This window comes from Poecile atricapillus, chromosome W, assembly GCF_030490865.1.
Source record: "Poecile atricapillus isolate bPoeAtr1 chromosome W, bPoeAtr1.hap1, whole genome shotgun sequence".
NCBI lineage: Eukaryota > Metazoa > Chordata > Aves > Passeriformes > Paridae > Poecile > Poecile atricapillus.
The window spans coordinates 16721606-16737732 of record NC_081288.1 but is presented as its reverse complement, the minus strand read 5'-3'; the positions used below and the strand labels follow the sequence as shown (position 1 = coordinate 16737732).

General features: G+C 40.3%; 1 protein-coding gene across 1 annotated transcript in view; it reads right to left on the bottom strand.

Annotated features, from left to right (window-relative positions):
• The window catches only part of LOC131591576 (inositol 1,4,5-trisphosphate receptor type 2), a 244024-nt gene that overhangs the window by 142622 nt on the left and 85275 nt on the right, over positions 1–16127 (bottom strand). Inside the window, exons 22-26 of the mRNA XM_058862400.1 lie at positions 10444–10637; positions 8004–8136; positions 7043–7100; positions 5381–5546; positions 3254–3427 (exon numbers count right to left, since the gene is read on the bottom strand). Coding sequence (XP_058718383.1) covers positions 3254–3427; positions 5381–5546; positions 7043–7100; positions 8004–8136; positions 10444–10637 — 725 coding nt within the window. The remainder of the gene's footprint in view (positions 1–3253; positions 3428–5380; positions 5547–7042; positions 7101–8003; positions 8137–10443; positions 10638–16127) is intronic.

The following is a 16127-nucleotide window of genomic DNA, read 5'->3' as shown; positions in this document are numbered from 1 at the left end:
TTTACCTGTTAGTTTTATTAGCATTCTTCCTTCATCAAAGTAGTTTTATAATCTGTGTGAACTGTATGTCTTATCTGGAAGTACTGATCAGTACTGCTGAATCTATCCTTTCTCTTAACAAAATAAACAATTGTTTATTGAACCCACAAGAGTATGCCAGGGATGTAGTTACCAAGAGATAATCACACCACTGGGATACCAAAGACACTCAGTTGCATATCTGGCCTCGTTATGCCCCATGATTGACATTCCTTGTCACACTTTCCCACAGGGAACAGGCAGGCACAGAGAGCTCAGTGAGAAAGGTTCTCACCTGAGTACCCCACCTTTAGGAAATTATATTTTCTGAAAGAGACCTCTCCCTCTATCCATGAAATTCCTGAGATAACACTTTGCGTCAGTCTTAGATCCTTTCTTACGAGTCCCCAGATTCCAGCATTCAGTCTGAGCAGCTCCCCACCACCAACCAGTCTCCCTCATCCCAGCAGGACAACAGTGCAAGGCACATGTTAGTGTCCCCATGGCTCAGCTTTGCCCTCCATAGGCTGTATTTCCTTACCAGAGGAATGAGGGACACATACAGAATTCTCAGTTCACAACCTCAGCCTATATGTGATGTTTGTTCAAACATCCCCAGAACCAAAGCAAGGTGCCACAGACCAGAAGAGCAAGGAAGTAAAGGAACATCAGGTGCTGAAGGTTTAGACCGCTTGAAACCTTGAACTTTCTCAGCAGATGGAAAAGATGAGGAACTCCATAAATGCCACTACACTCTATTCCTGCTTCACCTTAAAATTCTTTCACTGAGCCTGTTTCTCCTCCTCACGTTCTGGCACAACGCCACCAAACTCGTCTTCCAGGGACGAGACAATGAAAATCACACTTTCTGTGGTCTGTAGTATTAACACAGACCCAGAGCACCCTTCCTAGGGAGAACCAAGTGAACAGGCTTTATCTGATTTCCCCTTCTCAAGCAGGGCTTGTATGTGAGCTCAGTTTTAGCATTTCTTCCTAACCCTACTGGTGCCTCATTTATGTCTGACCTAACTCCAAGTATTCTTTCCAACTCTGATCTCCAGTCCTTATCAAGACATTTTCCCTATGGAGAACTCTGGATACTTTTATAAGAACAAGGCCTTTTTTCTACAAATCCCATTTCTGGAATCATATGACTTAAAAAAAAAAGAAAATGCCCACAGGTTATGATAGTAAGATGAAAACAATTACTCAGAAAAAAAAAAAAAATCGTAGTTTTAAACTCTTATGCACATCTTTCAACAGGTTTCATGTGACAACAGAAACTTGGGATTAACATAAGAATGTTCTGGAATGTCATTTAAGTCCTTGTGCACACTTCAATGTTCTTTGGGAAAAATTAAACACAGGCAAATGGGGCATATTCCCTAAAGACCTAAAGGTTCATCCAGCTCTTCTGAATATCCAGTATCCATTCCAAGGAAGCATGGATCTCATGGGATTTTTATCTGCCTAAAGCTAGACACCTGCTTTATACACTGTAGATTATGCCCAACATCACACCTTCTACATCTGATTTAAGACCTCAAAGAGAGTACTGACTATCTAATGTTACTTTTTTGCCAGGTAAAAACACATCTTCACTGTTAAAGAAAAATTTAGCAAGGGAAAAAAATGATGGAGAAGATTCTGAGCTATTGTAACCTGGCACAGCTCTCAGGGAATTACCAGCAGACGATCTAACCAGCAGATTACGTATTACTGCTCTAATACAATAATCTCTCTGATCTGACAGAGATAATATTGTGCATCTACTGAAGCACTGCTAATCCATACAGACCCACAGGTGCCTCATGGGAAAAAACCACTCAAAATATCCCATTGAGAGATGCCTCTGTTTCAAACACAATATTTTACCCCTTTTCCTGGAGTTTTCTTGCTATCAAAGCTACCCATAGGAATAAAATACACTTTAAAAATGTATTATAGCTAAAAAACTTGGTAATCCTGACGCAATTCTGTTTTCTGTTTCCCCATTACCTTTTCAGTTCATTAAATACATAAAGGAACATTTTCTTTCCTACTAGAGCTGTACTTGCGGAAAGAAAGAAGGAAATACCACATACTTAAGCACCAACTCCAGATTCCTCCCCTAATTTTGACACCACTAAAGATGTGATATCAGAACGCCAGCTAAGACAGATCAGAGAAAGAGTAGGACCTACATTTTTGCAAGAGTTTGGGATTCTTCCTTGAAGTGTTGGATTTGCCCCTGCATGAAGCCACCAAAAATCTGCTTTCTCATCTAAAATACCACATGTGTGTCACAGATATTTGCAAGCATCTTCTCTCTTCTCCATAGCTCCTGTTTTTTCCTAATGTGTAGCCTTCACAATGCTGAATAACCTCTACTTGGCTTTCTACTTCCCTGGGGACTTCCTTACCCATTTGTCTTGGCAACAGGAAAGAGAAGGAAAATGCTGTGTCAAAAATCACAGCTGTTCATCTCTCCCCACCTCCTCTGATGAAAAGGGAAAAGTGGGAATGAATATTGGTGGAAAAGCCTGCTCTGTCTACTCTTTATCTACTTTTATGGTACAAACCTCAATCACAGCAACACTTTGTGTTTTCTTAAAAGCTCATGCTGGAGTTAAATGATTAAATGGTGACCTCAGTTTGCACTGAAAAGCAAAATTTAAAACATCCAAACAAATCTAAAAAAAAAATAAGATTAAAAAAAAAAAAAGACTTCATGGTCCTAGATTCAAGTTCTACATGAAACCAGAGTATATCCTGAGAAAGTGGTATGACAAGGGCCAAAGAAACTAAAACATTAATTCACCTACAAAATCTCAGCCTTCTTAGGTCAATCTCATGTGGTGAAGAGTGGAATTGCTTGTGATTTTTGAAAACATGGGTTTGATTGTACTCCTCTCATTTAGTTGCAGGACACTGTCTACTCTTTTCTTCCAGCAAGTCAACCCAACTACCAGCACACAATTCCCAGATTATTTCCAGAGTGCTGCACCTGGCTTGCACCCAGAAAGGAAGGCAGCTCTGTGACGTAAGAATACAGTTACTGAAAGCATCAGGAGAGAATATTGAACACATTGATAACGGAGGTATTATTTCCTTTTCTGTCAGTTCCTAAAGCTCAACCAGAATACTTCATATTCTCATTTTGCCACTTTGCTTAACCAGACCATGATTTTACCATTGTTCATGAAACTGCCTATTAACACTGAAACAGTTCTGACAGTAAAGGCTTTAAACCCACCTCCATTGGCTCTTCTCCCCCTTTGGTTTGATTGTCGCCCACCTCTCCACTCTCATAATTGCTGCTCTTCTCAACCCACAATTCTGATTTTTCTACAGTCAGACGTAGCTGGTCAAGATCAGCCTTGATTTGCTTGTAGTTATCCACATCTTGATTGGACACCAGCAACTGAACCTGGAAATGGAGAAAATTGTAAAGCTGTTACAGCAGTAACACCAGCACTTATGGCTGGGTAATTTTCTTGACAGTTCCCATTCTAAGCCTCTCTTTCCAGGTGCCTTGTGCAACCTTCCCTGTGCAGTTGAAACATGGCACACACAGGCTTTTAGCCCCCATTTATCATTCAGCCTTTAGCAGAGCCAGAGGCTGCAGTTGCCCAAAATGGATAGTTACAACATACACAACATCCTCTCACCTTCTTGGATACACTGCAAAACTTTTTCAGCACAGGCAGATTTACAGGCTCTTGAGTTCTGTGCAGAGTGAGCTCTCATGCACTGATCATGATCCTCATGACATTACACACTATTACACACTATTAAAGGAATAGTTAGAAATAGCTACTGATTCAGCACTGCATTTCAGAAGAAAAAGGAAAAAAAGGATGGTATGACAAGGGATCAGGGCATCCAAAGAAAAGTCAGAATGGCCAGAAATTTTAATGATCTCCTACACCACCATAATCAAATATTGGAAAATAACATACTTTCACACTGTTGGGCCAGCTTAGAAAAACTTCACTGAATATAACTGACAAACTGACTTTCAGGTTCATGGAATTCTCACCACCTGAATGGCTGCCACTTATTAAGATTAGTCTCATTTTTTCTTTTTTCTGTACTGCTCAAATTATCTGGGTTTTTTCACTGTTATGTGTAGTTCTTGATTTAGCATGACCTACATATATTATACATATATACATATATACATATATTTCTTTGTAACACTCTCTGTTCTCCCAAGATTATTAATGAAGATAATATGCCAAAAAACTATCAGCAATCTTTACAGTAAATTAATAAACACTATTAAGAAATCATACTCATGTAAAAGATAAAGGTCACTAACAACACTGATAGGGATTTTTTTTTAAAACCACATTACATCCAGGCAAATATTCACTATTTTGTAATATAAAGTTTTCATCATAATCATCTCGCTTGCCTTGCAAGAACCTTGTTATTTTACAGAATTTATGAATGCTGCTCAACTGCAGGCATTCTTATTTCACGTGTTCTACCGCCTTTTTTTGTTTATTTCTCTATTAGCCTTTTCCATCCTTCACAAAAACACGTTAAGCAATTCAGTCCTTGCTTACCTGGGAATAACAGCTATTTATGCAACTAACCAGCACAGCCTAACTTTAAATACCTGGTGGGAGGCCATTATGCTGCACAACAAAAACATTAAACAAAAGCTTTTCAGGTCTTTATCATTCATCTGTTTGCACAGGAGAGAAACCTCCCCACCTTACATAACGATGAGACAACATGCTACCGAGCTCCTGAAATAAGCATCAGATGTTCTTATCAACATATGTTATAGAGGGTTACGTAACAGAGGCATCTCTGTCTTGCAGCCCCATGACATCAGATCTCCCCATCCTAATCCACAGACACATGGAGCCTGCACATGCACCACTACCAGAGGGAGAGAATAAAAGCTGAAAACAGGCTTGGCTCTATCCCTGTCTTCCTGCTATTTGGGCGTAGCTGTATCCGGCAGGGGAGCCCACTGCAAAGACACCTGAATTAGAATTAGAAGCATCAGGTGAGTAACAAAATAAGAATACCTGGCCTAAGTGGCCCTGATGACAGGGAAGTCTCACTGCTGACACGGGGACACAGTTTGCCAAACATGAGGCACTGGCTCTGTCCCTGAGGGATCCCTGTGAGAGGCTCACCACAGTCCTATGTTTTCCCTAATGGTTGCAGTGCCAGCAATAGCAATTTCTGGGGGCACAGAACTATAATATACACCAGCACATAAGGCCATAGAAGTCTGCTGATACTTGACCTCTGGGGAAATAACACTGTCATGCAACAAACAGCAATTTAAGTAGCAGAGCAGCCTTTGGAAAGGCTCCCTGGGTTCAGTTTCCTGGGATAACAGTCAGCCCATCCATACCTGTTTGAATGCCTGCAGAACTTCTGCTCTCTGGCTGAAGTGCTTGAACAGCAGGTGCAGAGCCCCTGAGAGCAACGGGGGGTAGTCGTGCATGATGAGGTGAATGAGGACCCGTAAAAAAGTTCTGCCCCCTTCATCATCAAGCTGAACTGCGTTCTTCTCCTTTCTGCAACAGAAAGGGGGGAAAAAAGGGTCAAGTAAAGTAAAGTGAATAAGAAAAAATAACAGCTCTTGAGATAAATATCCCTCTAGACACAATCTTCACTCAACATAGTTCTTAAAATCAAATCAAATATGAGGCAGGAAGGAAATTATAAATATGACTTTAACATATTTTATAAGGACTTCTACAGTTATTGCAGCAATCTTGTAGCAGAATGGATACTATGGGGCAGAAGTATCTACACACAGAAATGTGCCAAACACTGTGATTAAAATCTATATTGTAAAAGCATTCATTTATGTTATGGATAAGTTGAGCCAGGCTCATCCCCAATCCAAATTAAACTGCATTTCATCAGAGATTAATTTGACCCTTTCCTTTTCAGCTGCTATTAAAATTTCATTTAAGAAAAAAATAAGATCAAAAATAGCAAGAATTGCCAAAAGCATCATTTCTGGAATCATATTCATTATGTGGAATGGCAGAAAGCAGATTCACACTTAACATATCAAAGCAGAAAGAATGTTCCCAAGAAACGATTCGGTCTCGCTGTTCATTTTAAAGATGCAGATGCCAAGGGCTGTGTCTTGTTTTACGTTATGGGAGTTCAGAAGAGGCCTGGAGGCATTGCTTGGGCTGGTAAAGATTGAGGATGCATGAGGGACTGAGAGGAAAGATCATAGTGCCCACATTGCAGATCCTTCTCCTTAGCTTCAAGAAAAATTTTAAAGTCTATGGCCTTGTCTAAATGGAATTAATTTTTACTGGTATTATTATAATTATACCCATAAAATTAAACCAATATAGTGATAATGGTAATAACTCTCCAGTGTGTTTTCCATGGGTTATTTTTTTCTGTTCACAGCATAGCTAAAACCCCTTCCAAAACTCTGCAAGCATGAATTGTGATCTACAGGCCTCTGGTGGACCAGGAGATCATGGCAAGTGGTCCATGCCTGATCTGAGGAGTCACAGGAGAGATTTCTGTTGACACAATTTTCCCAAGGAGTTTGAACACCAAGTGCAGGGACAACAGGTGGTAGGAGAAATACTAAGAGTCAACAGAACGCTGTTGATCCAGGCAATTTGGAGCTGTAGCCATAAGACACACCAGAAGAAGAGTGGTTTTTCAGCACCCATGTGAGGCAGTATAAGATAAATAGAAAATTAGTGTGGTTTAGCCCAATACACCTGTACACCATTCCCCTGCTGCCTCTGGGAAAATGGCAAAAACTTTCTACCAGCTCTGTTACAACTAAGAGGGTGGTCATAGCCAATCCCACACCCATCCAGCTGGGCTGTTTGCCTGATTGAAATCCAGGTCTTTTCTGGCACATGTATGTTCAGGTATGGCTTATGCAATTAACAAGTAAGAAGGCAAAGGAAGAGAAAGGGCTATAAAAATAGGCACAGAATAAACAGAGATTGGCCATGAGAAACACTGATGTGAACAAAAAAATAAATAAATATAGATAGAGGTAAAACTTCAGAGGATATACCTGCCAGCAAACATGGTTTCAGCCTGAGCTGCAATTTCATCTATGTCAGGAACAATTGCTGGGAAAAAATCAGAAGAAAAGATTTAAACAAAATAAATTTTAAAAAAACCAAAAACCAAAAAACAAACAGCCAATGATCATCATTTAATCTGAACAACAAAATGGAATTCTGTTCCTCTTTAGAGCAGATGGTATAAAGTAAAGGTCTAACTATTCATTCCCCAGCTACACAAAATTTGCTTTCTGCAAGAGTAGCAGAGAACAAACAGGATATGGGACAGACTTAAATTGTGGATTACTATCCCTGAGGAAGAGCAATGTAGTGATGAACCAAAGCCACATGGTGCTAGGAGCTGTACTAGCCACTATCAGTGCCCCACAAAAGACACAGATTGTCAAACTTTTACTTTTTTTCTTACATGAGCCAGCCCCAACAAAGAATATACATGAACTTTTGAATATTTATCATTAACCCAGTTATTTACCACATTATCATTTTGCTTTAGAATTGCTTTAATATAACTTATTACTTAAGACTTTAGTACCCCTGTATTATACATATGCCCACCTTCACCTAGAGCAATTGTCTTCTGCTTGCAGGTGTTCACATAGACCTTTTGAGCACTTTTGTGTGCACGGGAAGGCTCCCTGTAAAGCCAAATAATTCCTGTACCACATTCACCTTACTTAAACCTGTCCTCATCTGTCCCCAGCCACTGTCCATTTGCCACCATGCAGTGTTTCGGGAAGAGCACAAATAAAAGAACAAAGTATCATGGTGGTGAAAAAGGAATCACTTTTTTGTTAGAGGAGAGGGCAGCAAAACAAAACTTTTGGAATTCCTTAAAATTTTAATTTTTTTACAAGGTTTTCAACTGTGTCTTTCTGCTGCAGCGGAGCTCAGTGTCTGCAGTTGCCTACACAGAAATACTTTGCATTGAAAGGAAATAGCAAGGTTTACCTGAGGCAGTCCCTGGCGTGTCAGGTGGGGATGATGTAGAGCAGTCAATGTTTTCAGTGTTTTCCCCAAACTCTCTCTTATAGATAGACAGCATGTAGGATATTCTGTAGTCCAGTCTAACACTGAGAATAAACTACAAGGAAAAAAAAGAAGTGAAGTAAATTAATTTAAGTCTACTATGAAAAACCAATCCATTACATTCACCAGTTTTCTGTGATTCCTTTCTTTACCCTGCCCATCCTGAGACATGGTGAGCAATCCTCTCTGCCCTATGGATTGCTGAGTACCACTGGGTGTGTCCAAGGGCTCCAACATGCTGCCTTGCCCTCACTGCCTGCAAGCCAGGTCAGAACCTTCAAACCCTCGCTGACATCAATTATTCCACATTTCAGCTGGACTTCCAATGCCCCATAAAGTGGAATAAAGAGCAAGAAAAACAGGCTCAAGGCTCACCCTCTTGGATGCCTGAAAAATGCCTTTTTGTTCCTCAGCTGTGAAACCAGAAACTCATACAGGAAAAATCCTAATTCAGACCTGGAAGTGCTGCTTTTATATTGGAATAGTGAGGAAAACAACTAGGCTGGAAGTATTAGTATCAAAAGAAGGGCTGACACTTATACACATGGATGCTTCTTACCCACAGGAAATGCAAGCACATCATCAAACACCTTTAAGATCATTTACATATTTTACAATCAGTGGAGATGAAAGACATATGCTGGGTTTTCAAGGCTGAGGTGACAGGTGATCTGAAAGGTGACTTAGCAAATGGTGGCAACCTGTTTCTTTGATCTACAGCTAAAGCCAAACATGCTTTCCCAGACCCACTGTAATAGGATTTGTCTATTTTGGTTCCATAATTAAGTTGCCTCAGAATTGTACAAGCAAGACTTTTAAAAATAAAAATTTCCCAAGTCCATGCATAGTTGACTAAGTCTATCAGACCATCTGTTGAATTCTGGCTGAGGGCAGAATAGAAATCATAAGTTAAAAAGTCTTTGCTTAAAGCAATATGAAGATACACTGAGAATTAAATTTCTATGAACTATTTCTGAGAATAGAACAGCTTTAATCAACATTGCACTTGCTATGCATGTTAGTATAATAAATCTAAAATATTTTTACTCACCTTTGAGACTAAAAACACAGTAATGAAAGGTAACATGATTTAAATTAATCCTTCTTCATTGCATTTTAAATAAAACTGATTTATTTTGTATTTTGTGTGGGCTAGGATCATAGATATACACATTTACTGAGATTCACCCAGCATATGACAACCTGTTTATCTGAAGTAATTTGACCACGTGACTAATCCTTAACTAACAAACCACAGATTAAGCAGAAAATTAGGATTAAGTGCTCTTCAGTCCTGGGTGCTCTTGCAATGCATGGGCTATGAAAAAGGAAAGGATGAGACAAAATGTGATTCCCTCAAGGAATGCACAGGACAAGGTCCTGGAATCATCCTCCTAGGCATTGACCAGTAAAGCAGGACAGTATGGAGAGAAATTCAGTCATGAAAACAAGGAAAATGAAAAGCAATACATGTGAATGATGTTATTTAGGTAATAAAATTTCAAAACACTCTTTCACTACAAGTTTTGAAGTAAAGGAGGCCTGGAATCAAAGAATGCCATATTGAGTGTATTCTAACAATTGATAGCCTTTGAGATGACAAGTAATTAGAGTCATCGAAATAATTTATGAGCAGTCAGGACAAAATGGAATCCTTCAAAAGTGACATTGGTACCAACAAATCCAGAGAATTTATAGAAAACACTGAAACATTCTTTAGGGCCTAAGCATTGCAGAAAACAGGATTTGATACACAGAGCAAGCGTGTGCCACTTCACTTATTAACAGCAAAAAGTGCAAACTGCATCTCAGGAGGCAGGCTGGTGTCACACAGCTTGTCAGGTCAGCAGGGAGAAAATCACAGCAGCCCACAGCCTGCTCTCAGCCCAACAGTGAAAACCTGAAATGCATTAAATGCACCACAAAAGTGCACAGCCTCGCACAACTTCAGTGGTGCCAGGGCCAGTTCTGCCCTTCATCCAACTACTGCAACAAAGGGGTCAAATGCTTAAATCAAGCAACAACCCCAGTGTTAAATGAGTGTGAAAGAAATGGAAACAGACACACTGCCTTCAGGAAACATTGGTGAGGCAGATTAGAGGACAAGTTCTGTAATTGCACAGTTACAGTGAAAGTTTCTGCAGCATCCTGTGCCTTCAAAAGTGAAGCTGGTACAACTTCAAGGGTGAGGACCACAACTGTACAGTTGTTCACACAGAGGACTATCCTTCTTTATAGCAAGGAGTTACTTCTACAATGAGCAGCTCAGTGAATAGTAAGAATGTAGGTAACAGAACTGGCCACTATGTGAGTAAAGAACCGTGAAATGACTGCTGTGTAATATGCCATTCCTCATCATTACCTGCAAAATCTCAATGATTTTCAATTTGGTGTCCATTACAATCACATCTTCACTGTCTGCAGTGCTGGCTTGCTTGCTTGGGTGAAGGCTTGGCTGGATGTCAGGGGTACTGATGGGAAATACAGACCCTCTGCTCAGCACCATTTGGGTCATCATCTCTCCTACCCCATGGATGGTCCTCATGACGTTGTTCCCTGGGCATTAAACAAAAAGAGACATTTCCTAGGATTAAAGCACATTTACAACGCTGTGTATCACACATACACCCATGCTATCAAGCCCCTTTCCAGTCTCATGAGGAATACTGAAAAAGAAGCCCTCAGTTCTCGAGTTCATTCAAATTACCCAATTATGCAAAACTTTTCTACGCTGATTTTCCAAGATATCGTTTCTTACAGGTCAAGAGATGGTAAATACCCAAAATATTTCCAGAGTTCTGTTAACAGGCTTAACAAATGATAAAAAGTAGAGCTAAAGAAATTTCACCCATTCCTTTGCCTGAAGGTGTATTATCCACATCTAAAATAATTTCTTAAAGATATTTGTTTAACCTGTTTTTAAGACTATTTGCAAACTGAGTGTTGCATATCCAGTATTATAGAGCATTTCTATGCAAGCAATTCCAGTACCTGACTATGTTTACCATTATAAAACTTTTATTGGTATTTTATTAATACCATCTATTGCTGCAATTTGGAGACACATGGGAGGAGTTTTATATGTCACATTGAAAGAGAGTAAAGAGATGAGGTTGATGAGGTAATCTGATCTTTGTGTGGTTCAGATGACAGGCCACAACCCAAACCCAACTGACACATCCCCCTCCAAAAAGAAAGTCCTAGGAGAATGCCAGGCTTGAAGGTTGTCCTGAAGGTCAAACCGGTATCTGTAATCACAGTGCCTTTTATAAGTTATTCATGAGGGAAAAAAATATTTTACACTTACGTGGTAAAATCTTTATCCAGGTTGCAATGGTATACTGCAAAATCTACCAAGAAATATCATCAGTTCCTACAGATTATACTTGTCTTTACAATGAATTTTGATGGGAAAAGAATCTCAGTGAAACAGTGACTTTCTTGCAAAGGTGGGACAAGAAAGTGTGAGAATATCATGCTACCTACATGAATTAGTTTCCTTTCTTGCAAGGCAGATAGGAATGAATGGAGGAAAGGAAAGGAATTACAGCATCTCTTCACAGGAAGAGTGCCAAGACCTAGGCTACACTAAAATCAAAGAAAAGAGTGAAGGAAGTGTAGCTTTGCTGAGAGAAGCCTGAATAGTTCTTGTCTGTCCTTTAGTACACTTTAATCACCATGCCATGGCCAAGCTTTACTCACACTGAAGAAACCCTCTTCCCATATAATCTGCTGTGAAAAGCCAAGGCTGGATTTTATTTTGTTGGCAAAATCCTTCTCTTATTCCTGTCTTTCTTCAATCCATATAACTCAACTACAATGTGTATGGAAAGAGGATGCCTTTAGCCCTGACTTTAAAAGGGAAACACACAAAGAGTGTGCTTTTTCAAAAGCAATGAGGCAGATTAATGTCAGGTTTGAAGTCCCATTTAGCATCTGGTCTGGTGTGCAATCACTCTGAATGGGTGTTCTGAAAATAACACTTCAAGTCCCTACAAAACAGAGAGGGGGAAATGTACTTCTGATTTTGCATGGTGTTAGGGGAAAAAACATAGAAGTTAAATTATGGGCTAGATCCTCACATTAGGCAGCCACAGAAAGTTCTAACTGCTTGCACAGGCATAAAGCAAAATCATCACAAATACCCTTCATGACACAAAATTAAAATTATGTATTTTCCTTTCAAATCAAGTACAACAGTGTGGGAATAACATGGGATGGATATGTCTCCCCAACTCCTTTCTCCCAGTGTGCTAAACAAGTATTTGTATTGACCACCACGCAGTGCACCTCTGCAAAGCTACAGTACTATGTGGAGGACCTTCAACCCTTAAAGTACCTTCAGTTAAACCATGTTTTTTGTGACTTCTTCATCTTCAAACCATGAAATAAATGAAATCCATTTCATGCTGTCCTTAGTGCTGACTGATACACCCTGTAACAACAACAGCCCTGTACAACAAGACCTGTAACTTGAGTAGCTGCATCATGACCTGCAATACCCCTGCCATACACCTCAGATGAGAAATCATCATCATCTCTCACAACATTGTTTCAAAATCCCTTTTGCTCAGTTGTGCAGAGGGAAATATAAATAGAGGGCATTTGGAAAACTCAGGAATTCTTTAAAAACAAACTTCAGTCAGTGGAGTTAAGGATAAGGAAACCACTTAGGTCTAAGACAAGATCCAGACGATATTCTTGTCAAAAACAAGATATAACTGCAGTTTGTCCCAAATGAGGAAGAAGAATTCCATTTCATCTTGGAAAGTTCCTGCTCACCCTTCAAGACTGAAATTTACTTGGTGTAAAGCTAGCAAAAAAAAGTTAGTTAGTATCTTTTGGACGAGGTATCAGACATCTTGGGTGGACCTCATGTTCCTGGAGAAAGCAAGCTGAGATTTTGCCCAGACCATATCTTGCTTATTTCTCATCTATTACTGGGGTATTGCACAGGCATGGCAGGAAATGGGATTCAACTCCTTCTGTGAAAAAGGAAATAGTTATTGTCTCTGCATTTCAGGACAACTTCCATAAATAAGTAGACCACCTTTCCACCTCTAGGAAGGACAGTTAGAGGCCTGCAGTAGCAAAGACTCTGAGGTACTCAGCTTATGTGATACTGAAGCCTAGAAAAGTATCTAGGAAATAAAAAGAAATGAGGTGACTGCTGTCCTTTCCTGTTGCCCACAGAACACCAGTGGTCAAAGGTGGCACAAACCAGTGAGAGGCAGCTGTGTAGCTGCTTCCCAATGGCATCAGTAATAAGGATAAACACTCTGTCTACAGCATTCCTTCACTACTGACCTTAATGCAACTGATCACAAAAGATAGAGGTGGGAAAGTAAAGGAGGATTAAGGCAGTGCTTATTATCCCTGCCATTTCAAATAGTATTTCATTAATGCATAGGAAAGGATTTTAGTAAGATAAAAGTCTACTTAATCCAGTTCAGTATTTACAGCTGGAATGGGTAGTGATTCAATACTGCATTAGTTCTGTCAATAACAGCAGGGAGACAAGGTGTGACAAAGTGTCATCTTGGAAAACTTTTTAACCAACTGCCTGATGCTGACTATAATTTTCAATTAATTCAGAGCAGGCTTGAAGAGAACATTCCCAGAGTTAAAATGCTGCAGCAACTGCAGCAATTCAGCATTTCTTTTCAGGAAAGGTATTTCAACAACTATGTTTTGCAGGCTGCTGATGAAATGCAGCCCTCTCCAAGGAGCAAATAGCAGTCAAGCAGCACATTCATGAATGGCAGTGAAGCAGCTGATGTGTCTCAACACTGAGAAGAGCTGCTCTACTTTGTGAAAGAAGCCATGGAGATCCTTCGTGTACATAAGTAGTGGGCAGCAGCTTTTCCTCCAAAAGATCCCCCAGTAATCAGCACTGGTGATGTTCAGCATTATCTGTCCAACCTGGAAGCCTGGATCATGTTAAGCATGGATTTAAATCTATCAGTCACAAGCACGAGGGGCCAGCAGCAGTCTTGCTTGAACACGGTCATCTCAGCAGGGAAGGGTGTGCTTCCCTGAGGTAAGGCATGCAGGAGGGTTACTGCAGCTTAAAACGGGACTGGCTCTCTGTCAGCTAAGCCTGCAACAATGCAAGACAAAATACACTGGCTCAATAAAAGAGATTTAAGTTCTTAGTACATGTGCACACAATGACTAAAATAAGGGAGCTCTGATCTTAGTCACATCTCCAAAGTGCTTCCTGAATACCAATGACCAAGGAAAAATTAACTTACTGCCTCAGCTAGTTAAATGAGATAAATCAGGAGAAAGAGCAAGTAGATGTGAACTCTGATTACTTTTATGTGCACTTTGCTAGAGATAAGTGAAGAGAAGCCTGAGCTGTACCTCCATATGGTATTGCCACCCTTAGTCTGTTGACCTCATCTTTGGCTGTTTTCTTTGAGGTCAAAGTACTAACATTTATATATGGCTGTGAAGCATGGCAGGGAGAGAACAGTCTTTGCAATGTTGTGAGGTGCTAATGTGTGCAAGCAACCACTTTTCTCAGCACCAAACTGCTGTGGAAGTGCTCAGAACTGTGACTGACCAACAGAGGAAAAGAACTCAAGGAAATCTCCTTGAATCTTCATCTAGTTTTCCCTTCCTCTCTGTTCCTCCCTCTGCCAAGACAAGTCAGATGCCAAAAGCCTTGCATAAGCAGTGGGCCCATTAGAAATGTCTCCTATTGAATATACAGTCTCAACAAGATTAGTCAATGGAAAAGTGAATTCACTATGCACAAGTGGTAATTTAAAGGAGCTGCAGATTGACAGACACGGAAAGAAGAGGAAAGAAGAGAATGCTTGTCATGCTTTGAATAGACAACTGTGTATCTCCTTTTCATTACTTTTTATTACAGTGATCACAACTTCCTAATGAGTATCAGTTTCTGTCACAAAACTGTAGCACATAATCTCATACAATTTGGCACGATTGACAACACAGCGGCCTCTCTGAGAAGAAAGGCTTTTCAGAGGAGTCAATTATGGAAAAAAATAACAACCACCCAAGTAATCGAAACAGTGGATAATTTGACACTTCATTTTCTACATAAACATATTTTCTTGATAAGTCATTTACTGGTTGCAAAAATTCTAAATGCAGAATATAAAAGTAAACAACAATCTGCTATGCAATACAGTATGGATGATAAGTGACAAAATACCATATTCAGTAAGAAAAACAACTGTCAAAGGCAGCTGGCAATTCGTGCCGTTTCTTCCAATTGTTCCCAGCCCATTGCTATGGAGCATTCTCAGTTTGCTCTCCAGGACCCACAGAGTTTTGGATATTTCACACACAGTGCAAAGAACCATGTAGAAGCTGAGGGTGAATAGCCAGTGGAAACCTCAAAGGCTGGCAGATCCCCTTAGAGCCAGCAGTCCTCTGCTCCACAGAAATCCCCAAGATGCCACGGAACAAACATGCAGCCTTGTTTATTTTAAAATTACCTATAGGCACCTGATCTGGTCCCTAGTTACCATGGAGGGACAGAGCTTGCTCTTACTGTCATTTCTGTTCAGTCTTCCTCAACACAGAGGGATGAAAGAAGGATTCCTAGGACTCAGTTTTGAAAACTGCTCAGCTATTTTTAGCTTGGACAGTTTCCCACAGTGCTCATCTCCCTACACAGGAATGTTAAAAGTGCCCATATTTTCAAAAGGATTTCAACACCCAGCAGCTTTCATTAGGGACTGGACCAGCTGGATGCTCAATGCTTCTGGAAACGAAGTACCTAAATGGGAGCTACCACATAGAATCATAGACTGGTTTGGGTTGGAAGGGACCTTAAAGACCATCCACTTCCAAGCCCTTTGCCATGGAAAGGGACACCTTCCACCAGGTTGCTCAGAGCCCCATCCAGCTTTGCCTTGGACAATTCCAGGGATGGGACAGCTTCTCTGGGCAACCTGTGCCAGGACCTCACAAATCTCACAGGGAACAATTTCTTCCTAATATCCAATCTAAACCTGCCCTCTGTCAGTGTGAAGCCATTCTCCTTGTCCTGTCATTTCATGCCCTTGG